This window comes from Xyrauchen texanus, chromosome 28, assembly GCF_025860055.1.
Source record: "Xyrauchen texanus isolate HMW12.3.18 chromosome 28, RBS_HiC_50CHRs, whole genome shotgun sequence".
Lineage (NCBI taxonomy): Eukaryota > Metazoa > Chordata > Actinopteri > Cypriniformes > Catostomidae > Xyrauchen > Xyrauchen texanus.
The window spans coordinates 26,315,367-26,343,159 of NC_068303.1; the positions used below are offsets into that span (position 1 = coordinate 26,315,367).

Consider the following 27,793-nt stretch of genomic DNA (forward strand, 5'->3'; position numbering starts at 1 on the left):
CTCAAACCTTTAATTACATTTGCTTCCTGTACAGAAATACTGAGATGAACAAACCTCATGAATACCTTGAAACAAGAACAAGTTTACATTGGCATCACATACTGTGCATGATACAAATAAACCTGTTTCTTCATAAAATTCTCACTCCATTTGTTTACCCTGTCTCTCAAATTCCTCCCTTCTTGTACTTCTGAGCAATTTTAAACTTTGTATTGCAGCACTTCTTATGTTACTGCCACCTTATGACGCTTATGTTTTATTCCTCATTTGTAAGTCGCTTTGGATAAAAGTGTCTGCTAAATTAATGAATGTAAAAGTAAATACAGGATTTTGTTATCGCAGCACAGGCACCAGTCTTTAACCTTGGATTTCTTACATTGCTTTTAAAAAGTACAGATAACACTGTAACGTTTCTTGGCTCATTTTGAGTCGAACATGATGTTCTGGGGTTCAGTTAATCTGGAAGCCATTTGAGCACATTCAGTGTGAAAGTTGTCTGACCGATTTATGACTCCTGTGATCACTCGATAGAGCAAATAGTTCTGAGTTTGAAAGAGAGGACAACACAACTCAGCTAAAATATTATAGTTTTTCCTAGGGCTGGGCGATAAAACGATATAGATATTTATTGGAATTGGTTTTTTTATATATATGAGTTTTTTTTTTAGTTATTGCCGGTATTTAGCCTATTTTCTACATCTAGACCAGCGCTACTCAACACGTGGCACGCGGGCCGCATGTGGCCCTCGAGTCATATTTTGTGGGCCGCATTATGATTTCATCATTAAATATGTATGTCTCTGTAGGCTATAAAATATACATGAATTGTAAGGTGTCCATTTTCCAGAGTGTTTACAGTAGCTCTCTGCATTGCTAAAGCACAGCACAGTTGAGAGGGAAATAAACTGCAAAAGGATGTAACGAATTAAATAAACAACAAAGAATATCTAAGCATAGCTGTCGGTCCATCAGCACGCAATTGACAGTGTCTTTGACTCTGACAAAAGAACTGATCATATCTGTTTTGTCTTTTACAATGATTGTGGTAGAAAGTGGCTCTTTGAAAAATGTAAACCCCTAATTTATAGGCTTTTATATTTGTTTGTATGATATGTTTTATTCGAAAATGTATTATTCTTACTGTAAATTTGTTTTACTATACAATATAGTAGGCTATCAGGTAAATATAACATCGCTGTGTACCGGACAAGACAGCACTAACAATGCAATACAGCTATTGACCGAACACAACAGCAACTCCGACATTAACACCATTGTGGTTTATTTATGTACTATTAATTTTTTTCATGATCTTTAATGCTGTCACAGGCAAGAAAGAAGAATTTCTTCTTCTTGTGATGTGTATTGGCTGTTGGCAATCCATCTTATAGTACATTATCGCCACCTACTGTGCTGTAGTCTGGAGCGTCACAAGAAACTCTTTCAGTGGAGTCAAACGTCAGCTGAAGAGGATTAAATCAGCTAAATGTTTTCAAAAATAGGTCACACACACCTTATGTCAGATTAAATCCTAACCAAAGTATTCTTCAAAGTAAAGATGCACCAATGTATTGGCCAATTTTTGACCGATTTAAAACTCGGCAAATAAGCATGAAATCAGCAAATCGATTTTAAGCATGAAAACAGCAATATGAAAAACCAATGGTTCATTTAGAATTAGTTATCAACATATTTTGTAAAAACTCTTTGAATGTACAATCCAGAAATAATGATAGCAACAGAATGTAGAAGGGTTGGTACTCCTAAGAACATGTAATATTTCATTTATAATCATTGTCGTTCTCACATTGAGGAAAAACGTTGCTACAGACACGACAGTTGTGAAAGTGGCACTTACCTATAGGCTACTTGATGAGGGAAACCATCCAACATGCTTTGAAACTGGCAGCAAACTTTGACTTCTTAGACTTTGGTATGGTATCCACCATTAAGGCTGCATGATTTATTGAATTAAGATTGAAATCACAATAAGGTCTTGAAAGGCTGCATGTTAAAATAGACTGCAGTCAGTGCTTCATTCAGCATTGTATAAGCAAGTGGTGCCCTCTAGCAGTCTGGATGGTATTTTCCATTATCCAGTACACCACAATAAACCTTAAAAGGGCATTTTGTTCCTTTGGTGACTTTTTATTTTTCCATGATGTGGTTGACATTTCTGTGGAATTGTCATGACATGATTCAAACATGTCAAATGTGAGTTTTTATTGTTTTTAACTGAATTAGACTTTTTATTTAAATTTTTTGTGGCTCTCCTATAAATGTTTCACCTTTCATGTGTTCAACGGACCCAATCCATTTTCACTGGAAATTATTATTATTGTTAGAACAGAGAAAATACTTAAAAAAAAAATTTAAAACATAAGTCCTGAGCAAAAGTGTTCTGATGACAAAATAAGGTATGTGGCAAAATATCGGCATCGGCCAAAATGTTTTTGTTTTTTTAATCAGTATTGGCTAAAGATTTTCATATCAGTTCATCTCTACTTTAAAAGTAGCGTACTCTCTAACAAATATCAAATTAAAAATCAAATAATATGCTGCCATCCACCAAACTGAAGACACCAAAAAATTTGAAAACCCATTATTCCTGTACTCGCCTAATGCCACTGTCCTCCTGTCTCTCGCTGAACTATATACGTCCCTCAGCCTTATTCAGTCAGGAACTTTATAAACACTGGGCCCCTTCATCAAGATTAATGTCATCACCCCTCACAAAGGGCAGGTCAGAATTTTCAACGTGTATCACATTTTTAGCTAATTTGATTTGTTGGGCCGTTCCACTTGACTGTTGACCCGGAGTCCTGATTGGCTAATACCCACTGAAGCATTCCAAAGCTGTTGTTTGATAGCCAATTGAATAGGGGACCTGCTATTGTTGAAAGATTATTTTCCTGTTAGGTTTGTTCGTGTTAATTTCACATGTGCTGCACGGCAGCAAAAGCAGTTAGATATTAAGCATGTGTCCCTTTCTTTTTGCGCACACCCCACTCCCAATTCTCTTGACAGTTTTATTTCTCACTCAGCCTATTTTTCAATCTTTTATCTCTGGATGCAGTTGCACTTTTTCTCTCCTTCACCTATATTTCTCACACTCTATAGTGCAGCTGTTTCTGTGTTACAATTTTCTGATCTTTTCTCATTTTTATTTGTCCCAACCATTCCCTATCATTCTATCATCATCTCCGACTTAATGTTCATCTCTCTGTCTTCTTTTCCTGTTGTAGCAACTGGTGGAGTCTCTGGATCGCCTGAAGTCTCAGACCAAGGAGCTGAAAGACGCTCATCAGCAGAGGAAGCTGGCCATGCAGGAGTTCTCTGAGGTAAACGAGCGCATGGCTGAGCTGCGCTCGCAGAAGCAGCGTCTGTCACGGCAGCTGCGAGACAAGGAGGAGGAGATGGAGGTGGTGATGCAGAAGATCGACGCCATGCGCCAGGACGTACGCAAAACCGAGAAGGCCCGCAAAGAGGTGAGCCGTGGGAGGAGGGCTTGCATGACTACTCATTTTTACTAATTGACTTGTTATTCAAAAAATAGGATGGATGGATAGATAGATAGATAGATAGATAGATAGATAGATAGATAACAATCATTATAAACAAGTTACTAAATGTACAGTTGCAATGTATATTAATAAATACACAAGATTGTGAAGAGTTAACATCAAAGACAAAGAATTATTGTTTAACAATTTATTATACTTATTACATATTTATTGCTCTCCTTATTACATGGCTATTTACCAAATGTGAATGAAATATTGATTTGAGTTGAAATCTTTATTATGCAAGAAGAAAGATACCACAGAGAATCCAGAAACGGCTGAATTCCACCTCCTAAGCACATTATCGCGCTTTTTGCAAGACCGCTTGGAATATAAACTGACATGAAATATTGTTGAAATAATTGTATTCGCTTGTAAAGAATACAAGCGGTATGACAAGATGACTTGCAATACCCGGCTGACCGGTCTGGTATCACCCCAGATGTGCAGTCATTATTTAGAAGTATCAGACTGCTGGATGCCGTGATTGACCAGTCAGAATAAAGTTTTCCAGAAAGCTATGTAATTCAAAAAATATATAAATTGTAAAAGTAATATTAATAATAATAATACAAAATTCAAAAATGTAACCAATAATAATAATAATAATAAATAATACATAAACCAATTAAGCAAAATCTTTTCTTAAAAAAAATCTTTGATTGATTTAAATAAATGTGTTGATACCATGCTAATAGCACTTGTTTGCGAGTTCCAATATTTTGGGACATAAGAAGAGAAAGCTCTGTCCATGTGATCCACAATTAGTCGACAGCGATTCAATGCATAAAGTAGTGGCAGAACTTATCAACTAGTCAATTATTTAGTGCAGCCCCCAGGTGTGAATGCAGGTGCACTGTTTTGGTTGAGCAACTGTGACATGCTTGTTAGAAACAAGATTAAAGAGGGTCAATGCATGAGTTTTAGATCTGTTTTTGAACCAAATGGAGATGGATTGTTGGGGGCTTTCAATCCGGAAGATGTATTTACCCTGTATGTGTCATCCTGTTATTCCAAAGTGGTGTTGTCCAGCTCCCATTGGGTATTTATTACTCAGCATCAACATGTTAAAGCCCCTGGGGCTGACAGAGCACACAGTCAGATGCAGCACAAGGCCTTGGAATGCACATTTTTGAAGTTCATCATTCACGCTCCACAGAGAGACGACGTGAGGGAGAGGCAGGGAATCCAGCTCCTTAGTTTAGCACAACAGTTTCAGATCTCCCTAGACGATAGCAGGAATGTCTTCACACCCGTCCTCTCCGGTCCTCCTCCCTCCTCCTATCCCTGCAGACCAGCCTCATGAACCCCATGACCTCCTCTGGACCTCAGTGGCTAACTGGAGCCAGATGGGCGACACTGACCGCAGTGTAGGCCCACTGCTGACTGCAGCTGGAGCGGGGAAACAGGGAAAGCACTGGCCTCTCAACACTCTCAACCACCAGTCTCTCCCCATTTATACACCCTCTTCCTCTCTTTTGTCATCCTTCTCATTCTCTCTAGTGTTGACACATTTATTTTTGCAGAGTTTGGGTGGAATTGTCTTAGGACAAATTGAAATGTTGCTCTGTTTATGAAGAGGCTTGATGTCAGGATGTTTTTAGTCCCGAAAGACGTACGGTTCTCTGAGATCAAAATGAGAGATGTCAAATACAGTGGCCCCAAAAAGAACTTTGTAAAACACACTGTAAAAACTCTGTGAATTCAAATGTACAATCTAGAAATAATAATAGCCACAGTATGGATAAGGTTTGGCACTTCTAACAACATTTATTAATTATTTTTTATTCTTTCTCGTTTTCACGGTAATGTAGAAATAACGGCATAAAAGGACGTGACAGTTGTGAAAGTGGCACTCACCTAAACATGATGAGGGAAACAATCCAAACTCTTTGAAACCAGCAGACTTTGACTTCTGACATCAGTCTGATATCCATTAAATTATAAAATACTGGAGTGGTGGTGGCGTAGTGGGCTAAAGCACATAACTATTAATGTCCCCAAAGCCAACACCATGTGTTGTCTCTGTAATAAGTGCAATGTAAGTTGCTTTGGATAAAAGTGTCTGCCAAATGCATAATGTAAATGTAAATTAAAGCTGCATGGTTGATTGAATTAAGATCGAAATCGCAATATGTCCTTAGGCGATTTTTAAAAAGAAATAGTCTGCATTCAGCGCTTCAGTCAGCGGTGTGTGAGCAATCGGCGCCCTCTAGCAGTCTGGACGGTATTGTCTATTAATGAACTATAATACAGAATTTAAAAGTTTTGTTCCTTTGGTTAAAAGTTACAATATTTCCATGTTGTGGTTGACATTTCTGTAGAATTGCCCATCAAATGCATAGGATACATTTGTAACATTCTATTGTATACAGTAAATAAATATAATATGTGAGTTCTGTTGTTTTGAAGTTCAAAGTACAAAATAATTTTTTTTCTTATCAATCACGTTATTACACGTTTTTTTGTATTTGATCTTTTTATCTTCTATTGATCTTTTACTGTGGCTCTCTTTAAAATTTTGACCTGTGTTCAACAGATCCAATCCATGTGCAATGAAAATCATTTATTGTTAGAAAAAAAAGCTTTGTACATATTTAAAGCACAATTCCTAATTAAAGTATTGATCTGATGACAAAATTAAGAACTGGTTAGTTTTGTTCTTATAATTTTTTCATGAAACTAAAGGCCAGAGGGTTTATTAAAGTACATCTTTTGAACAACACCACTTCAAATCCACCACACAGGAAGATAATTAATAGCTTATTTTTTGCCTATTTTGGTGGCTTATTTTGGCCTTGTTTTTCCAGACCAGGTTGCTTGTTTCTCTTGGGAGATCTGGCAACACTGCAATTTGTTTTTCACCCACCCCTTATAGCACAGAGTACAGTCATTTCAAAAAGAACGTTATTTACCATACTTTTATTTTGTTCTAACCAGTAACCTTTTGGAATGAAGGCTGTGGAACTTCTGAACCGGAACAAAAAAGTGCAGTTTTTGCTCAGAACAAACCAAAATGAAAAACATTTAGTTTTTAGTCCCCGATCATAAGCCATGCTGAATGCGTCTGTTTGCACCGTTAAGAAAGAGACAACGCTCTCTGACAAGAACTGAGAGAATAATATGTTTATTACTTATTCAAGATGCAGTTTTGGTGCCAAAAGTTGAAGCAGCATTTTACCAGCTGCTTCATTATTAAGTTTGTGGAGGCATGTCAGATGGCGCGGAGGTCTGTCTGTGTCGGCGCCTGATTTCATTAATTCTGCCTGAGCAACAGTGTGTGATGAAACGATGACAAAATGCGATAAACGGTAAAACTATATGCGCCCCGAACCAACGCGTTTATGAAAATAGTGATTAATGATAATATAGTGACAAATAATGCCAGCCTGTAATATAAAGCAGCATAATGTATTATTTTTGTATTGCTAAAATAGCTGAAAGTCACTTACACCGGATGTGGTCCACATTCTAGGTTGTAATTGTGGCGCCCTAGTTATGTTGAAAAATAAGGTCAATAGTGTAAGGTCAAGGCAGGGTGTGTGTGTGGTCAGTTATGCCAAGATTGTCATGTCATTCATATTGCTTTTTGTGTGTGTGTGTGTGTGTGTGTGTGTGTGTGTGTGTGTGCGTGCGTGTGGTAGCTGGAGTCTCAGCTGGAGGATGCGTGTGCCGAAGCCTCTAAGGAGCGTAAGCTCAGAGAGCACAGTGAAGTCTACTCCAAACAACTGGAGAGTGAGCTGGAAACACTCAAGGTCAGAGATCACATCATTCTTAGTCTTCTTATGTATCTCACTTCAGCATTTCTTGGGTGAATCACATGTTTCACAGAAAAATTGATTCATATTTTTAGGGCCATTTAAAGTTAATTACTTTAAAATGACTTGATGTAAAAATAATTTCTCCTATCTCAGCTTAATATGCAGAGTTAACTAAAAGCAAGCCATTCAGCCATTGTCTTCCTCAGGGAGGGTTTCTTGTACCTCTTAGTGGGCTTTCTCCTTTCATCCTGTTAACCCCATACATTACCTTACAGTTCCTTCTGCCGTGCTTGTGATATCCTGTGTACTTATTATTAGCTGGATGTTCCTTAATTTTATGTCTTAACCAACTGCATGAGTCTAGGAGAACAGCTCTCCTCCTTGCACTCTCTCCTTCCTTTTCACTGCTCTCAGTTCTGTTATCTGTATATATGTCTGCCTGTATACGTATATATCTGTGTCAGACTCTCTCGCTCTCTGTATCATCCTCAGGTGAAGCAGGGAACCGGTCGTGCCTCAAGCTTCAGTTCGGAGACCCAGCAGGAGCTCACCAAGGTCAAGTCCGAGCTGGATAAAAAGGTGCTGTTCTATGAGGAGGAGCTTGTGAGGCGAGAAGCCAGTCACACTACAGAGCTGAAGAACCTGAGGAAGGAGCTCCATGACTCCGAGGGCCAGCAGCAGTCCTTGCACAAAGAGCTGCTGGTGCTTAAAGACAAACTGGAAAAGGCCAAGAGGGAACGGTAAGCTGAACCGCAAACTATCTGCAAAAGTGACAGCAAACATTTGACTTGATTCCAAATAGTGATAGACCAATATATTGGCCAGAACTCAAAAGAAAAAATATTGTCCTGTTAAGAGGTTATCAGGCCGAGATGTTACCAGAAATGATGAACATTTTGTGTTTTCAGATAGTTTTGAGTGAATTGAAAATAATATCAGCCATTAAAACACCCATATCGAAGACTAATTCCATCCCTGTTTCTATTTCCATAGGCAAACTGAGATGGATGAGTCCGTAAGTTCCCTGAAGGAGAAGTATGAGCGTGAACGCAGCCTCGTGTCTGAGGAAAACCGTAAACTCACTGCAGAAACAGACAGGGTAAGACCTGGCTATTCCACTTGGCTAGATGAGTGTGTCAGTCTGTTGGAGATATAGTCATTGCTAAGGTGGGCATTAGATGCTGATCCTGAAATCTTCTCCCCTGCAGCTCTGTACTTTTGTGGACAAGCTGACAGCTCAGAACATGCAGCTGGAGGACGAGCTCCAGGATCTGGCTTCAAAAAAAGAGAGCGTAGCACACTGGGAGGCACAGATCGCTGAGATTATCCAATGGTGAGAAAGACATCTCTCACATGCAGTAATTGTACAATGTTCAAAGTCCATTTGTAGCTATTCAACAAAAAATATCTTAAATTAAATAATTAGGACTGTCTAAGTTAAAGTGATAGTTCACCCAATAATTTAAATTCTCTTATCGTTTACTCACTCTCATGCCATCCCAGATGTGCATGACTTACATTCTGCAGAACACAAAGATTTTTAGAAGAATACAATGCGTGAATGTGAATGGTGGCCAGAACTTTGAACCTCTAAAAAGCACATAAATGCAGTATAAAAGTCATCCATACGACCTTTAAAAGCGAAATGATAGGTGTGGGTGTGAAACAGATCAATATTTAAGTGCTTTTTTACTATCAATCTCAACTTTTGCATTCGGCTTTTGTTTTGGGCATTATGCATTCTCTGTGCATATCGACACCTACTGGGCAGGGAGGAGATTTTATGTTAAAAAGGACTTAAATATGAATCTGTTTCTCACCCACACCCATCATATCACATCTGAAGACATGGATTTAACCACTGGAGTTGAATTGATTACTTTTATGCTGCCTTTATGTGCTTTTTGAGCTTCAAAGTTCTTGCCAGCATTCACTTGGTTTGAATGGACCGACAGTGCTGAAATAATCTTCTAAAAATCTTCGTTAGTGTTCAGCAGAAGAAAGAAAGTCATACACATTTGGGATGGCAAGAGGTAAATGATGAGTGAAACTATTCCTTGAACCTAATTGCTGAAACCAACCTTTACACACATTTTGATGTTTTTTTTTTTTTAAAAAGGAACTGAATGCCTCCTAATGTTAACTAGAAAAAAAGCTATTAATACAAATGTAAAAAAGAGATTAATCATAATTAAACCAGTTACTCGATTGACAGCCCTAGACATAATGTTAATCTTGGCTTGCTCATATAGCAGTTCAATGGTTGAATTTGTAATGACTGTGTCATATTTGTAGGGTTAGCGATGAGAAAGATGCCCGTGGCTACCTACAGGCTCTGGCCTCAAAGATGACAGAAGAGTTGGAGTCTCTGCGGAGTTCCAGTTTGGGATCCAGAACGCTGGTAAACAATACTAACTAATTCTCAGATAGTGGCTTAGCTTACACATCTGCATAATCACAGTCGTTCAAACTGAACAACCAGTTAAACAGTTGATCTACTTCTATGTTCTAGTTTTATAGCCTTGTGTGCCTGAGCTTTATAGGGCGCTCAGTTATGATAGAGAGAGGGTGAGGCTGTGGAAATCAAACTCTCTCTCGAACTCCTCTGAGCCATAGCACAGTAACAGCGTGGTCTGATATAATTAAGACCAAGATGAGTATGTTCTGTTGAGTGCTTTAAATAGCAAATCTAAAGAAATTGATTGAAGGGGAGTGACATGTTAATGTTGTAGGTGATGGAGGTCACATTTGATTTAATATCCTTCATTAAAGAGGTTAAGGACAAATTGTAGGAAGGAGTCTGGCGTCAGTCTCCTTTCTCCCTAGAAAGTGCTGTTTGTTTTTGCCATAGAGGGATCTACTGATTTGTTGCCTAAAAGGTTTGGGTTGAAGCCATCATCCAGAGATGTGGTCAGATTTGCTTATCCTCAAGTTGAACTAATTAGCTTAATTGCAGGGTTGCTTCAGGATATGGTACAAACAGAAGTCAAAGAGTTTAGCAGTTTTGTAAAGTATGTCATAAACTTCCTGTGTTTGGATCATTTACATAAAAAATATCAGATTGAATTCACTGAAGTGTTATGTTGTGGTTTTGTTGATTTTAAAGATGATTTCTATCAAACATACAGACAAAACTTTTCTTTTTGAAAGATGATTTATCATTACTTCCTTCTCGCTCAAATGTCTCTTCTCTTAGGGAATCTAGTTAGTAGGTTTGTTCAGTTTTTTTGTATGTTTTTTGTTTAATTTTGGGTACCTTTATTACTATATCAGCAAGGCTCTGGAGTAAACATCCCAACCCAGAGGTCTATGGTGGCACCTCAGGTCACCATGCAGGTGAGTGTCTCTGTCAAACCTCCAATGAGTTTGGAGCAATTCCAGGATAAAAGGCGGAGCAAAAATTATCCTCTTTGTGATTGGCCAATCAATCTGTCATTCATCTGTCCAGGGTTATCAATAGCAACTTTTTACTGCTAAAATTTCAAAGGGCAGATGAATGGAAAGTTGCATCAGCTCTCCTCATTTCTTATCATATTTCATAAAACATGGGAAACATTTCAGAAAGGCACACCTCCATTGTTCTACCGAGGTCAAGTGTGTACACCCTCCATTTTCCACTTGCATGTTTTTTAATGGATGTCAAATCGGTCGCAGAGAGAATTAATTTACTTGATAAGCTTGAACAAAACGCAGGTGGTGGCGATGTCTTGTATGTGATTTTATTTGAATGAGTTGGCGATTTCCGGCGATATGAGCACAACTCAACAAGATGGCCATGTTATGCGACTAACATGGTTGAGAGAAGTTTGTCCAGTGCAGCCTACCAATAACAATACGGCATTCAGTGGCAGAAATGCCTAATAATGATTTATAGTTCAGGGACCTGGAATTGTGAATAGGGCTAATGGCCCGATTGTGAGCGTGTTTAAGAGCATCACAGGAAAGTTCCCGAAGTCTCTACGCTCTAATGTAAAGCTGAGTTCTGCCATTAACATTTCCCTAAATGCCGCTCACTGCCACCCAAGTGTTATGTCACACAAGCCAATGCCAGCCACATGAGGCATACTCAGTTCCCGGAAATTTTCATGTATCAATGAAATAGATGTAATTCCCTTTCTCTCATTTTGTAATATTCAGCTGTGCCTCAGCCACTTGCTGCCTGTCTTTCGTAAATCACTCTGTCACATTTATAATGGAGACAAATCTTGCCTTGTAGCCACATGTGTCAATGCTGGAATAGCTTGCTGACAGCTAAGATTCATAATAGCCATTAACCTGTTGGAGATCTGAGACAAGCCCCTCATGAGTCCTCAGACTTATGAAAAGTGCATCTGAAAGGATTTATTTTTATTTGTGCTAGAGAGAATTTTAGCTATATTTTATGTGTTGTATTGTGTTTGGGCCTTCATTTTTCCATGCATGCCGCTTTATTTGTGCTATTGTAATGCAATCACAATAGCATTGTGTATTTTTTTAAACAAATATTGAATAACCACATAATTTCACAGCATATTGATACTGTAGAAACAGTTTTATTTTTATCATACATGTTTTTCCACTTTGTCATCTTTAAGACGTCTTTTACTGTTATTGGTTTCTCTGATCTAATGTAATGAGAACTGTTAAAAGTCAAATCTATTGTCGTCCTAAAGGGGTAGTTCACCCAAAAATGAACATTCTCATAATTTACTCAACATCATGCCATCCCAGATTTGTAGGACTTTCTTTTGATGAACACAAACAAAGATTTTAGAAGTCAATTTCGGCTCTGTAGGTCCATACAATGTGAAAAAAGTGAATGGTGGCCAGAACTTTGAAGCTCCAAAAATCACAATGGCAGCAAAAAGTAATCCATATAGACTCCAGTTGTTAAATCCATGTCTTCAGAATTGATATGATAGGTGTGGGTGAGAAACAGATCAATATTTAAGTCCTATTTTACTATAAATTCTCCCTGCCCAGTAGTTGGCGATATGCATGAAGTACAGGTGAAACTCGAAAAATTAGAATATCGTGCAAAAGTTCATTAATTTCAGTAATTCAACTTAAAAGGTGAAACTAATATATTATATAGACTCATTACAAGCAAAGTAAGATATTTCAAGCCTTTATTTGATATAATTTTGATGATTATGGCTTACAGCTTATGAAAACCCCAAATTCAGAATCTCAGAAAATTAGAATATTACATGAAATCAATAAAAAAAAGGATTTTAAATACAGAAATGTCGGCCCTCTGAAAAGTATAATCATGCATATGTACTCAGTACTTGGTTTGGGCCCCTTTTGCATTAATTACTGCCTCAATGCGGCGTGGCATGGATGCTATCAGCCTGTGGCACTGCTGAGGTGTTATGGAAGACCAAGATGCTTCAATAGCGGCCTTCAGCTCTTCTGCATTGTTTGGTCTCATGTCTCTCATCTTTCTCTTAGTAATGCCCCATAGATTCTCTATGGGGTTCAGGTCAGGCGAGTTTGCTGGCCAATCAAGCACAGTAATACCATGGTCATTGAACCAGGTTTTGGTACTTTTGGCAGTGTGGGCAGGTGCCAAGTCCTGCTGGAAAATGAAGTCAGCATCTCCATAAAGCTTGTCTGCTGAAGGAAGCATGAAGTGCTCTAAAATGTCCCGGTAGACGGCTGCGTTGACTCTGGACTTAATAAAGCACAGTGGACCAACACCAGCCGATGACATGGCTCCCCAAACCAACACAGACTGTGGAAACTTCACACTGGACTTCAAGCATCTTGGATTGTGTGCCTCTCCATTCTTCCTCCAGATTCTGGGACCTTGGTTTCCAATTGAGATGCAAAATTTGCTCTCATCAGAAAAGAGGACTTTGGACCACTGAGCAACAGACCAGTTCTTTTTTTCTTTAGCCCAGGTAAGACGTTTGACATTTGAAGCCCATGTCCAGGACCCGTCTGTGTGTGGTGGCTCTTGATGCAGTAACTCCAGCCTCAGTCCACTCCTTGTGAAGCTCCCCACACATTTGAATGGCCTTTTCCTGACAATCCTCTCCAGGCTACGGTCATCCCTGCTGCTTGTGCACCTTTTTCTTCCACACTTTTCCCTTCCACTTAACTTTCTATTAATGTGCTTTGATACAGCACTTTGAGAACATACAACTTCTTTTGCAATTACCTTTTGAGGCTTTCCCTCCTTGTGGAGGGTGTCAATGATGGTTTTCTGCACAACTGTCAGGTCAGCAGTCTTCCCCATGATTGTGAATTCAACTGAACCAGACTGAGAGACCATTTAAAGGCTCAGGAACCCTTTGCAGGTGTTTTAGCTGATTAGAGTGTGACACTTTGAGCCTACAATACTGAACCTTTTCACAATATTCTAATTTTCTGAGATTCTGAATTTGGGGTTTTCATAAGCTGTAAGCCATAATCATCAAAATTATATCAAATAAAGGCTTGAAATATCTTACTTTGCTTGTAATGAGTCTATATAATATATTAGTTTCACCTTTTAAGTTGAATTACTGAAATTAATGAACTTTTGCACGATATTCAAATTTTTCGAGTTTCACCTGTATACGAATCGCCAAAAACAAAAGAAGAACGTAAACATGAAAGTAAAACAGGAGATTGATGGTAAAAAAGGACTTAAATATTGATTTGTTTCACACCCACACTTATCATATCACTTCTGAAGACATGGATTCAACCACTGGAGTCCTTTGTGCTTTTGGAGCATAACAATTTCAGTATCCATTCACTTGCATTGTGAGGACATACAGAGCTGAAGTATTCTTCTTAAAAAATATTTTTTGTGTCCAGCAAAAGAAAGAAAGTCATGCACATCTGGAATGGCATGAGGGTGAGTAAATGATGAGAGAATTGTCATTTTAAGGTGGAACTATCCCTTTAATTGATCATAAATGTTCTTTTAAGGGCTGCCACATCATAAATCAACATACAAGTGGTCTTATGATTTTCGTTCTGGCTTCTTTTCAAAGCTTGCATCTCCTTTACTTGGCCAGGATCCCTTGTGGAAGGTGCGTCGCAGTCAAAAACTGGACATGTCTGCCCGTCTTGAGCTGCAGTCGGCCTTAGAAGCTGAAATCCGTGCCAAGCAACTGATTCAAGAAGAGCTGCGCAAGGTCAAAGCAGCCAACATTTCTTTCGAGAGGTCAGTGGATGATTTTGCTATTCTAAGCAACTTTAATGTATTTTGAATGTTAAGATGTTTGCTTGTGTGGAGGTATGACGATTATGCAAATCGGAAAGTCTGTTTGAATTTACATTTATGCATTTGGAAGTCGCTTTTATCCAAAGCGACTTACAGTGCACTTATTACAGGGACAATCCCCCCGGAGCAACCTGGAGTTAAGTGCCTTGCTCAAGGACACAATGGTGGTGGCTGTGGGGTTCGAACCAGTGACCTTCTGATTACCAGTTATGTGGTTTAGACCACTACGCCACCACCACTCACAAAAATGCTGAGACCGTGGTCAAAAAATGTTTCCCATACTGTGGTATTTTGTGGTAGTTTAACTTTTCGGAATCTGTTCTTCAACAGCAAATTGAAGGATACAGATTTCAAGAACAGAGAGTTGGAGGAACAGCTCGAGAACATGAAAAAGGAACTGGAGGAGAGCCGCTCACGATCAGACAAAGGTGAGTATGTTGATGGACATTAAATTACTGGGCCATTGGGTGGTCTTAAACCACAAGTATATTATCTCATCTGCTCTCTGATTTCATTTACCACCTGTTTTAATGCTATTAATTGTTATATTAGTTATTCTATAATTGCATAATTTGATATTGCTCCTGACAATTAAATTTCCTCTCATCTGTAGGCCTGAAACTACCAGACTTCCAGGACTCCATCTTTGAGTACTTCAATACCTCTCCCCTCGCTCATGACCTGACATTCAGAGTGAGTGCTTCTGATTATATCTGCCCATCTGCTACTGCATTATCCACTTTAACAAGCCTCTCTTTGTTCATGACATCATCATAATGACCTCCAGCCTCAGAACATCAGAGAAGTAATGGATTATTTTTCATTATGCCATGAGATGTTGTCTAGAGAAGCCACTTTAACACCGAAGTATACTCACGTTTATGAATGTGTAGCAACTGGCTAATGAATGCTGGTGCGTGATATCCCTAATCCGCTCTATGGCCTCGGTCCTCTGCTGATCTGAAGCTCACTGCTTGTGTAGATGTGAAATGAGGCTTCACGCCCTGCCTCATCTTGAAGTCACTTACTGCCATCAGTTATTACGTAGCTCTCAGTCACATGATACTACAATCACAGTTTGCATTGGAACAGTAGATGAAGATGATGATTAAGGCTTTTGCAAATGACTTGCTACTATTATTCAGCGCAACCAGTGAGTCAATTTAGTTCCTGGCCCAATTCGCTAAGTAGAGTCCAAGGCAAATAGATGATTATGCAAGCCTGAAGCTTTGTTTGATTGATGCCCATCTTTCAGATCAAGGATTTAAGTAGCTCTTAGGAAACTGCTTCCTATTTTGCCTCAGTTTAAAATGAAATAAGGCAGGGGTCCCCAACCTTTTTTGACTTTTCAATAATCTTTAAACATCTCAATCTTAAGGCATAGTCACATTTACCTTTGCATACATGGATGGTACTAAGATGAGTTTTTGGGCAGTTCTGGGCAACACCCAGCCGTGTTTACATGGCGACACTCAATGTGAGAAATACATATATAATGTTAGACAGTCTTCTAATACATGAAATCCAACAATTAAATTAATATACCTCGGGTTACATGTTTCATATGGCAGTTATTTCTGATTGTTTTATGGCCTTCACCACTGGGAGTATCTATGCTGCTATTGATCTTGGGCTTTTTTCTTTTCTTTTTTTTGTAAACGTAAACATGTGCACGATGGAAGTCTTTGACCATTGCGACGTGTCTCGCTGTGTTTTCAGTGTTAAGTGCTGTGCTAAACTCTTGATTGATTTGGACTTGATTGTTTTTTCTTTTCTTGATTAAGATTTACCAAACATTCTTGTTCTTTTATGATACTATAACTAAAAATCGATAAATGAACTGACAACAGTACCACAGACATTCTGTCAACTTGTAAGCATATGATTTCCTACTTACTGATATTGGCACCTGGTGGACGAGGTTGGTACCACAAGCTAATTGTTAGCTAGCAGGGCAAAACAATTCTAGTTGGTTGCTTCTTGAGGAGGGAGAAAAAAATATGCTGGATAGAATAGAAATGTTCTGAGAAAAAAAATGTCAGGGGAAAAAACACAATTCAGAGAGAAAAAAAAAAAAAAAAGAAATTGTAAAACAGACACAGGAAGGCAATAAGACGCCTAAAAAAAAAAGTTAATTTTGTTTTTCACCTTGCGGATCAGTGCTTCCATAGTCAGTACTTCACGCTGCTATACTGAATATTCACAATGGATGAACAAATATATTTAGCGGTGAGTTTACAGAACTTTAATCTCCCAGATTATAAAGTGGAGCCTAATAGATGCTGATTGACAAGTAATTTTTGTGGGTCTCTCACGTCCTTTACATTCGCTCACGTTGCCTTGACCTTTGAAATTTCATTGTACAAAGGTAAATGTGGCCTTGCCTTTACAAAGCTCCGGCACTTCCCTCACTAACCCCCAGGGGTTACCAGACACTGGTTTAGAAACCTTTGAATAACGGACCAGCTTTGCAGATGTCTGGGCAGGGTATTTAAGTAGGAATCAAGCTATGATTTTTATACTCGTGGAGTTGTATGTAAAAATGCCTGAAGTCAAAGCAAGTTCAAAAGACAAAAAAAAGCTGTGTGACCTGTCATACTTTTGTTCTTCTCAAAAAATAAAAGGACTCCGTATCCTCCTCATCCGCATCATCGCTGCTTGCTTTTTGGGATGAAGTAAGTTTGCTGAACAAAGGTCCTCCCCATTTGACCTTTAACCTCGACAGGATTGATCTGTCAGCAGACAAAAATAGTGCCTCTTTGCACTTAATGCTGTCAAGCATTACAGTGTACATCTGTGGGCTTGCTTTGTCTCAATATAACAACATTCATATTACTTACACTAAGCATGCCTGACATAATTGACTTTATAACTTAAACCAAACCAGCATGCCAACCATTTGTTACATCTTTTTGTCTGCTGACCGTGTTCCTCTGCCGTAGTGCGTCCATAGCCACACTTAATTCTGATTGTATGTGCTAACGTTTAGAGAGTTGATGCTTAGAGCATGACTAAGGCTTGGCATCGAACAGTTAGTATTAACCACATCCCCATTGCCTTCTAACCTCTTAATACACTAATGTGTATGTCATTCTTTATTTGTTTAGACTGCAAATGCACTAAGCCATATTATTTAGCTCTTAGAGCCTAGTTGGATAAGAAACATCCATGATATGGATTGAATAAGGCAACCACCAGTGGAAAATGTATAAAATGTTAAATTAAAACAAATGAAATATGATGAAATTGTTTTGGGTGTTTTAAGAATATTTATAACCAAGCAAGACAATGGTGATGATGAGTTTCATTAGTGTGTGCTCGGTAGCTAATTGAACATGACAATCAGATGGTAATTCTCTGAGAAAGAGTTTGATGTCAATTAATTTCTTGATGGTCCTATAGCCTGGCAGTTTTTTTGTGCATCTTAAGGTGTTGTATCACCCTTTAATTGTATATTCTGTTGTCACATACAGTTACAAGAAAAAGTATGTGAGCCGTTGCTCCAGCTCAGCCATATTCTTAGGATGTCTGGTCATTGGTAATTCCACAGCATCTCTATTGGGTTAAGGTCTGGGCTTTGACTGGGCCATGCACTCCAAAAGGTGTTTTTTCTTTTTTGGAGCCATTCTGTAGTGTATTTACTTCAGTGTTTAGGGTCATTGTCCTGGTGCATCAATCAACTTCTACTGAGCTTCAGCTGGCGCACAGCCACCCTGAAATTATCCTGTAGGATATCTTGATAAACTTGGGAATTCATTTTTCCCTCTGATGGCAAGTGTTCTAGGCCCCGTAGCAGCAAAGCAGCCCAAAATCATGATGCTCCCTCCACTGTACTCCATCGTTGGAATTACGTTTTCATTGATGCATTCTTTTTATGCCACACGTAGTGCTGAGATCTCTTTTGCTAGGCATGGTCCACATTAGCAGATGCTTCTTAGTGAATGGCAAACTGAAAATGTTTGATTTCTTTTTATAAGTCAAAGTACTTCTAACCCACACCTCCAGTCTCGTTTCATTAATTGAATGTCAGGTTTGCCAGCTCCTGACTTTAATTGGCATTAAAAGTAATTAATCTAGGGGTTTACTTAATTTTTTAATTAAACTGTGAATGTTTAAGGGGAAGTGTTCAATAAAGACATGAAATATTATAAATTGTTTGTGTGTTGTTAGCTTTAGCACATTGTGTTTGTCTGGCAGTTGTGGAAAAAGTGAAGTACCTTGGTCACATTATAAGGAGTGACCTCTCTGATAATGATGACATCCAGAGGCAGTACTGTAAATTGTATGCACAGGCAAATATGCTGGCACGGAAATTTGGAATGTGTACAGAAAATGTAAAAATAGCCTTGTTTAAAGCCTACTGCACACCACTCTACACTGCTCACTTGTGGTGCTGTTACACAAAAGCTGTATTTCACAAGTTACAAGTAGCATATAATGATGCTCTTAGGATTCTTTTGAAAGTACCTCGTTGGACCAGTGCAAGCCAGTTATGTGTGCAGAATGATGTGAACACATTAAATGCTGTAATAAGAAATGCTGTTTATAAATTTACTGATGAGACTTATGGACTCATAAAATGAAATTATAATTGTTTTTATATGGCCTGACCAGAGCAGTACTAGGTACAGTTCGCTGCTTTGGAGGCACTGGAGAAATTGTTTATATGGATTATAGTAATCCTTTGTTTTTATCTGTCTGTCTGTCTTCTTTGTATGATTCTTATGGACCTTTTTTTTTGAGTCTGAAATAAAATATATATATACTTGTGACTTTGAATATGAGATCACATTTTCTGACCAATTAATGCAGAAAACCAGCTAATTACGAAGGGTTCACATACTTTGTCTTGCCACTTTAGATACGGTCTACATTAGTAAAGTTTCTCTAACAATGTTGTCTTGTGCTAGGTAAGTATTCTTTGTGTAATGTTGTAGCTGTATTGCTGCTTATGTTATTTTTGTATTACTTTTCTAAGCAAAAAAATAAAATAAATCCCTTTGATTAAAAAGAGTGACCTGAGCCGTATCTACTGACTATCATAGACATTGTGGTTTGGGCTCTTTTGACTTGTGCTTATAAATAACCATCTAGTAACACCCTGGCAACCACCCACAACACCCTAACATTGTGGCAGTGGTTTATGAACCTGCAAGGTATAGTTGGATAAACCACCATCTATTAATTAGGGTAAACATATGACTTCTGATTAATTCTGATGTAATGTTGTTCACAAATGTCATCTCAGTCACAATGTGATAGTGTAGATTTTTGGGGATTTTGTTTTTAAAGCACTTGAACCCACCTGCTGGCCAGTAGTTTCATTTGACATTAATCAAATCAGCAGCAGAAAATCATAGGACAAAAGTTGTGATGTAGATGGATTATAAATAGTCTATAGCAAATGCTGCGAACATATTTGATGCTATTTCACATCTGTGGTCTTTTCCCTTAGACAAGCTCCATGTGTGAAATGGATGCCACACCCTTGAAGATGGACATTCCCTCTTCCTTCCCATCAGTGTCTTCAGAACAGGATGTGAGTGTCCACCTTACACTTCCTATTAGATTCTGACAGTCAAACTTCCTGTTTGACGTTGGTCAAAATGGTCTCTCAGAAACACAAAATAATATATATAATTGTTTTTTATCAGGAAAACAGCTCTTGAGTATGCTCTGTTAGATCCATGATTTGTCTTGACATTTCCTGATACCCAGTCTATTACTGTTTCTTTAACACTCTAGGAACCACTTAAGTATCAAGCTACCACCCCTGCTGCCCCCTCGCCAGTCTATCAGCCCACTCTCAGTGCGCCAAAGGTACATCCTGATTCTCCATCCACCATACGATGTGACTCAGAATTAGCCTTTTTCCATTAGCTCTTTTGAGTCTGTTGCCATGTACTCATTGGCTCATCAGCATTTGTTCATTGCTCTTACTGATCATATTTTGTTTGTGTCAATAGCCTAAAGCTCACCAACTGAGCATCAAGACCTTCTCCAGCCCGACCCAATGCACTCACTGTACCTCACTTATGGTTGGCCAGATCCGACAGGGCTATGCCTGCGAGGGTGAGCTTTGTTGCTGATAAATAAATAAGACAATATAAAATTTTAAATGAGAGTTTTGTGGCTTTTAGTCCATATATTTAAGCTTTGATGTCATCTTTATACTACACTGTAAAAGAACTATCGGTAAAACAAATTATCGGTAAAAAAGTGGCAGCTGTGGTTGGTAGAAATCTATCGTAAAAATATGGTGACCATGTTTCAGGATTTATGGGATGTCATTTTAATTCCCGTATATTTTACAGTTCACAACCGTTTATATTACGAAGTAATATAAACTTAATATATAAACCATTTGGAACTGTAAATGTCTGCTTTTCACTTTGAAATGTATTATTAATCACCGTAGTAATTACAAAAGGCCACATGGTGACTTAAAATGTATCAAGAGTGGCCCTTTGAGGAGCAATAATTAATACAGATGTAGAGACAGTGCACAGTGCTACTCACGCTAACACATAACACCATCAAGTAACACATTTGTCACTAAATAATGCAATAAATTAAATATTTAAATAAACTACTAATAGAAGGCAAGGCAAGGCAAAGCAAGGTTATTTATATAGCACATTTCTTACACAATGGCAATTTAAAGTGCTTTACATAGAAATTATAAGACAATACAAGATACATAATAAAATACGTTTTAAAACCTATTAACAAAAAGAAATATGAATAAAAAGTAATAAAATTAATACTTATTATTTATAATAATAATAATACAAATTAATAAAATTCATTTATTACACAGAACACCCCAATGTACATTCAAAACGAGAAGAAACAGACCTATTCTCATAAAATATAATAAAATATTTATAGCAGACTTATAGCAGATACCTGCATTTACAATTTACTGTCATCCAGAAAAACAGACCAAAAATCGTGATAACTTATTTCGCAGTACACAAATATTTGTCCAATCAAATGCTTTCTAGTATGAGAATGTCCCTCCCCCTAATAACACCTGCAACCCACTAGCAAGATGCAAATCATGGTTCATGGCTATGATGTAATTAAATTATATTGGCCTTTAAAAAAAAAAAAAGCTCTTCGGTATGCCTCCCACCTCAACTTCCTGTTTCAGTGGAAAATACATAAACACAGGAAAGAAAACTCAAAGTGATTGCCTGGGGTCTTTTAAAACTAAATCTTGTGATTTTTATTTTTTATTTTATTTTTTATGCATCAGCACAAAGAGGTTTAGTTTGAGTTGTGTGTGAATGTTTACTAAGTTTTAATCCCTTTCTCTCTCTTAGTATGCTCCTTCATCTGTCATGTGTCCTGTAAAGACAACGCGCCACAGATTTGCCCCATTCCTCCAGAGCTGGCAAAGAGGCCTCTGGGTATTGATGTGCAAAGGGGCATTGGCACAGCTTACAAAGGCTTTGTCAGGGTGAGATTATGATAATATAGTAAAATCTCTGTGTTCTCAAGGGCAAATGTCACTGTTGGTCAGATTAACCATTTTTTTCAGCCTTACCTGAGCATTTGCATTCAATTATGCATACTATTATAAACTCGTATGAACTACAGTAATACACTAATATAAATGTGCATATTGTGAAACAGTGTCAGAAATTAACTTTCAGGGGGCAATTTTTTGTTAAATGTTTACCATTATGTGAGCATTTTTTTTTTCTACTACCAAACACAAATATTTTTCTACTGCATCTATAACTGCAAAGACTTAGAATATAAAAAAATATATATATAAAATAGAATATATAAATATATAATATAAATGTGTGTGATATATATATATATATATATATATATATATATATATATATATATATATATATATATATATATATATATATATATATATATATAAAATGTCAGACAACATATAAATTATTATTATCTTAAAATGCCCTTCTTGATGTGGTATTTACTTGTTTGCTCCTCTCTCAGATCCCAAAGCCAACAGGTGTGAAGAAGGGCTGGCAGAGGGCATATGCTGTAGTGTGTGACTGTAAACTCTTCCTCTATGAGGTGCCAGAAGGGAAGTCCACTCAGCCTGTTGTGATGGCCAGTCAGGTCCTCGACTTGAGGTCAGGAGCAGTCACATTCTCACATGCTTAAAACCTGAATAAGCTTTAAGGCTCTAAAATTAGCTATATTTAAAATGTTTGTGACATTGTTTCTTTGTTTTCCCACAGAGACGAGGAGTTCTCTGTTAGCTCTGTGCTGGCCTCTGATGTGATCCATGCCAGTCGTAAAGACATTCCATGCATATTCAGGGTATGCTTAAAAAAATTTGTATTCCTATAATCAAGGTTCACACAGTAATGAATAAATTGCTCTTTTGAGTGAAATCTTATATTCGATGATTGATATTCAAATCATTCCTAAAAAGACTTATCCAGTAATTAATTAATGACTGGAACATTTTTGGAACTTCATTGGTAAAAAAAACCCTGTATAATGCTGTGTTGCTATGTTTGTGCATCACTACTATAATGAACTATATTTTCCCTGACCTCTGAACTATGCAGGTAACATCATCCACTCTGAACTCCCCGATCCAGCCAGTGCCTTTGTTGGTATTAGCTGAAAGTGAGGCAGAGAAGAAGAAATGGGTGGGTATCCTAGAGGGTCTGCAGAACATCCTGGCCAAGAACCGGCTGAAGAACCGAGTCGTACATGTCCTGGACGAGGCCTATGACAGCAGCCTGCCTGCCATCAAAATTACACTCTCTGCTGCCATCATAGGTGAGTACTGTGTTCATAAGTTATTGGTTTGACTCAACTGTGTTTGCTTTTAAAATGTTTTTTATTGGTTAGATGGCAGCTAATTTACCAATTTAAAAAGAGGGAAGCCCCATTTTCAGGACAAGAATGCAAATTTTTGGATACAAGATAGTAATTGTTTGATAAACGCCCCAAATGAATGTATCCGGTTGAGGCCAGTGCAAAGGGATTCATGGAAAGGAGGAGACAAGAACCAGCTTGACGATATAAATAATAGTTTAATGAAGAACTTAAACACAAAGGTGTCGGACAGCTGCCCGTAAATCTCTCTCTCGCACTGCAGCTTTCAGTCAGCCTTTATCCCTCTCTGAGGCTTGATTAGCCTGATTAGGGGCCGGGTGTGCAGCATCACGACCCAGCCCCGCCCTCTGCCCTGTCACAGTTAAGTGGAACCAAAACCAGCCAAATTACAACACGCTCCCATCAGATTTGCTGACTAGTCACTCAGTCAACCAACAGATTAGTTAATTTAAAAATATGTTGTTTTCTGGATCCCTGTTAAAAACTTTGATCAGATTAGGTAGTAACTGGTGTGATATCACACATTTTGCAGCTGACTTTGTAAAAGAGAGCTCGTGTTCACCTATTTGGATCTGTTCTGTTTCATTCTCTCTTAAAATTTTGTCTTCTCTACAGATCGAGAACGTATTGCCTTGGGGACAGAAGATGGCTTGTTTGTAGTCGAGATCACCAGAGATGGTAGGAGTATGGTCTGATTTTGTCTTGTTCTTAGTTCTGCTGTTCAAAGGCAAAACACAGTAACTACATGTCATTTTGACACGTTTTGACTGAAATCTGGTCTCTTAGACCATGATCTCATCTGTGAATAATAGGTTTGGCTAAACTAGGCTCAGATTCAGAGAAAAAAGTGTGAAAAATTGTAACCACAAAATCTTCACTAAAACAAATTTACCAATTTTCTCAGTTTTCATCTTTTATCTTTGTTTGGCAGATTTTATAGCCATTCATTTTCAATTTTTTTTCATTATTTTCTTGTTATTATTCAAAATGTGGCACTAATTTCTCATTATCCCTTCTTTCAGTCATTGTTCGTGCTGCTGATTGCAAAAAAGTTTGCCAGATCGAGTTCATCCCCAAAGAGAGGATGGTGGCACTGCTTTGTGGCCGTAACCGGCACGTCTATTTATACCCCTGGGCGGCACTGGAGGGCGCAGAGGCTTCTTTCGATGCCAAACTGACAGAAACAAAAGGCTGCCAGGCTCTGACCATAGGTACCCTACGCCCAGGTGGCCCTTCATGTCTCCTAGCAGCCGTGAAGCGGCAGGTCCTGTGCTACGAAATCACCCGTGCAAAGCCACACCACCGCAAGCTATGGGAGGTGCAAGCACCCGGTATCGCCCAGTGGCTGGGTATTGTTCGTGATCGGCTGTGTGTGGGTTACCCATCAGGCTTTGCTCTGCTAGCCATGCAGGGAGAGTCATCTCCAGTAAGTTTAGTGAGCCCAGCAGACCCTTCTCTAGCCTTCTTGGCCCAACAGTCCCTAGATGCCTTGCATGCGATGGAAGTGGGGGCCAATGAACTGCTGCTTTGCTTCAGTCAGCTGGGAGTGTACGTAGACGCACAGGGACGACGATCGCGAACGCAGGAGCTGATGTGGCCAGCCACACCACTTGCCTGCAGTACGTGTTTAAGAGTTTGTGTGGGAAGTAAAGCATAATAAACAACTAAAGCCAGGTGCACACTTGACAATTTTTACTGTCCTTTACGATTGTTGTTTGATCTCAGTGAGATCTTGGGTAAAGGCCATGGCACACTGTGTGACATTAAGTAGCCACCATTTACAATACTCAGTAACCAGACTGAGTTTAAGTCATCTGGTCGTCGTAGCAGTCGCATTGGACGACTGTGACACTAAATTTGTGACACTGTTAGAACTGTCTTCAGTCGCTAAGATTCATTGCATAAATAATTCATTGCCGGTCTGAACATGTTACACTAAGCGATCAAAGACAGCTGATTTTGCATTATGACGAGATAAATCTTTTACATTACCCGAAATTGATCTAAGATGGCAAAATCGTGGCCGGAATAGTACAGTGTGAACCTGGCTTAAATGTTAGTGATTTGTTTAATACATTTTTTTAATTGAAAGGTATTTAAAAAAAAAAATCCTACTCACTGAAAGATATTAATGAAATATTAATGAAATGAAATGTTGTGAGATATCTCAACAGTCTCTGTGACTGCTCTAGAATATGTAAACCATGGTCTCTGGCACATTCTGCTTGTCAATTATTTAGCACGTTCTCAGAGTATTGTAGTCTCTTGTTGAGGCTTATTGCCATTTTTATGCCATGTTGTTCATAACTGTTGTCAGTTGAGGGCGCAATTTTGCTGCTGTTGTTTTTGACAACTGCTTCTGCTCTTGTGTCAGTCTCAAAAAAAGCTAATTTGTATATTTGAAATGCAGGCTTTTGGAAAGAGGGTGTGTGACTAATCCAACGGCTTAGCTTGTGGAAATTCCAGAATGGCTAAAATGCTTACTTTTAAGTAACAACAAGTAACTTAGGCAACTGTGTTTATAATCTTACTCATGTTAAGTTTTAAACCCTCCTTAAATTCCAGTGTTTTTCATGTATAGACTTGGAAGAAAGGGAGGAGTAGGAAAGAATAGAAGAGAGAGAGTGAAGCTGGTAAAATACATTAACAACCACATGTTTCACAAGTTTCAGTCAGAATAGTGAGGTATGGGTCTTTTCAGCCTATGACCCAGTTTTACAGCAGATCATTCAGTTCTTCTATAAGAACAGCATCCTGAAAATGTGCAAATTTTGCAACAGGAATCAGATTTGATATAGGGCATCAAGTGGTGACCCAACACACTACCAAAATTATTTGTCATACAAAAGTAGCAAAAATGTCCTTTAAATCAAATATCAAATGTATTACCATGAACTGCATGACAATAATTAACATGATGTAGGCTTTAGAAATAATGCATACTCAACAGCAGAAGTGTTATTTTCCAGCCTAACACATGGAACAAAACCTACGCCAAATATTGTATTAGTATTAGACATGTTACTAAGTGAAGAATTTGTACCGAAATACACTAGAGTTTGATTGGATGCATAAAACAATTTATGGAAAGAATTTGTTGATGTTGATAAGCTTGTTTAGTTTGCTGCCAACTATGCATGACTATATGGTTATTTGCATTTTGCAATGTTATACCCTGCTGTTTGCAACAGAACAAGCCTTTTGTGCATTCTCATAATTACGAATATGAGATCTTGACTAATTTCACTCTTTTCAGGCTCGAATTCCAACTACCTGACGGTGTACAGTGATTATGGAGTTGATGTGTTTGATGTCCACACCACAGAGTGGGTCCAGACCATTTCATTAAGAAAGGTGAGTTAATAATTGTTTTAAGGTTTGTGAAAGTCACTGTGTGTCGTTTCAATGGTAGCAATGGTTGTTTTGGGGTTGTGTATACTGTATGTCATGATATGCTTTAACATGGAAGTTGAAATGCCTATATAATTCATTATTATACTGTGCATACAGTGGAAAAATAAATGACCAGTCACAGCACCGAAAATATACACTTTCCCTTATGTATGCATGTTGTTGTACAATTTTTAACCTTAAGTCTTGATGTTGAATTTAAAACCAAGTTCAAAGATTTATGTCTCTCTTAGATTCGGCCCCTGAATGTGGAGGGTAGTCTGAACCTGATGGGCTCTGAGCAGCCCCGCCTCATCTATTTCAACAACAACTCCTCAGGTCTGATCCCATTCCTTCTTTACACACACACACACACACTCTCTCGCTCTCTTTACTGTCTCAACACATTTTTCCTCTTAAGGTGACATATGCTTTACCTCTGAGGGTGTTGTTTTTTTTGTTTTTTCTCTCAATGTTGTTAGACTCTGTGGTTGCAATAGTCCACCAGTGAGGAATCGTGTCCTCCATAAAGTGTTGTCAGTTGTAACTCCTACTTTCTCATACACTGACACATGCAGATATATACTAGCAGGCCCACACATGCTTAAACTTAAAGTCCAGCAGAGTCATAAACATCTTCATTAGAGCTGCACTGATAATGAAATGCATGGCCACACCCTTTCTGTTCCATTTACAACAGAACAGGATAAAGTTAATTTAAGTTTGTGTAAAAGAGCATTTTGTTTGGTAATTAATTATTTTATTTAATGCTTTATTCATTTAGTAGACTAATTTATTTAATTTAAAACAGGGAGTATTTCCACATTTTTATTTGATAGAATTGGGCTATATAGTGTCCCAAAAAAGCACACTGATGCTTTTCTCCTAGTATTGTGTATTTATTTTTAATTTAAAACATTTGTGCACAGAAATTATTATTATTTTTTTATTATTATTATTATGGGCTAATTCCATGACTGTTATTTTGAATGGTTTGGAAAATCAACTTTAATAAATAAAAGGATGGCTAC

At 38.1% G+C, this 27,793-nt stretch overlaps 1 protein-coding gene across 7 annotated transcripts in view; it reads left to right on the plus strand.

Moving 5' to 3' along the window:
- Positions 1–27,793, plus strand: part of cdc42bpb (CDC42 binding protein kinase beta (DMPK-like)) — a 109,527-nt gene that overhangs the window by 69,820 nt on the left and 11,914 nt on the right. For 3 of the 7 annotated variants that reach the window (XM_052096330.1, XM_052096331.1, XM_052096335.1), the window contains exons 12-32: positions 3,246–3,488; positions 7,208–7,318; positions 7,817–8,064; positions 8,318–8,423; positions 8,533–8,657; positions 9,620–9,725; positions 10,598–10,660; positions 14,317–14,465; positions 14,856–14,953; positions 15,139–15,218; positions 19,981–20,064; positions 20,271–20,345; positions 20,492–20,597; positions 21,854–21,990; positions 22,512–22,651; positions 22,760–22,841; positions 23,096–23,312; positions 23,988–24,050; positions 24,395–24,991; positions 26,629–26,726; positions 27,017–27,101. In XM_052096330.1, coding sequence (XP_051952290.1) covers positions 3,246–3,488; positions 7,208–7,318; positions 7,817–8,064; positions 8,318–8,423; positions 8,533–8,657; positions 9,620–9,725; positions 10,598–10,660; positions 14,317–14,465; positions 14,856–14,953; positions 15,139–15,218; positions 19,981–20,064; positions 20,271–20,345; positions 20,492–20,597; positions 21,854–21,990; positions 22,512–22,651; positions 22,760–22,841; positions 23,096–23,312; positions 23,988–24,050; positions 24,395–24,991; positions 26,629–26,726; positions 27,017–27,101 — 3,013 coding nt within the window. Of the gene's footprint in view, positions 1–3,245; positions 3,489–7,207; positions 7,319–7,816; positions 8,065–8,317; positions 8,424–8,532; positions 8,658–9,619; positions 9,726–10,597; positions 10,661–14,292; positions 14,466–14,855; positions 14,954–15,138; positions 15,219–19,980; positions 20,065–20,270; positions 20,346–20,491; positions 20,598–21,853; positions 21,991–22,511; positions 22,652–22,759; positions 22,842–23,095; positions 23,313–23,987; positions 24,051–24,394; positions 24,992–26,628; positions 26,727–27,016; positions 27,102–27,793 lie in introns of all 7 variants that reach the window. The other 4 variants (XM_052096334.1, XM_052096337.1, XM_052096336.1 and 1 more) reach the window with 2 other exon arrangements.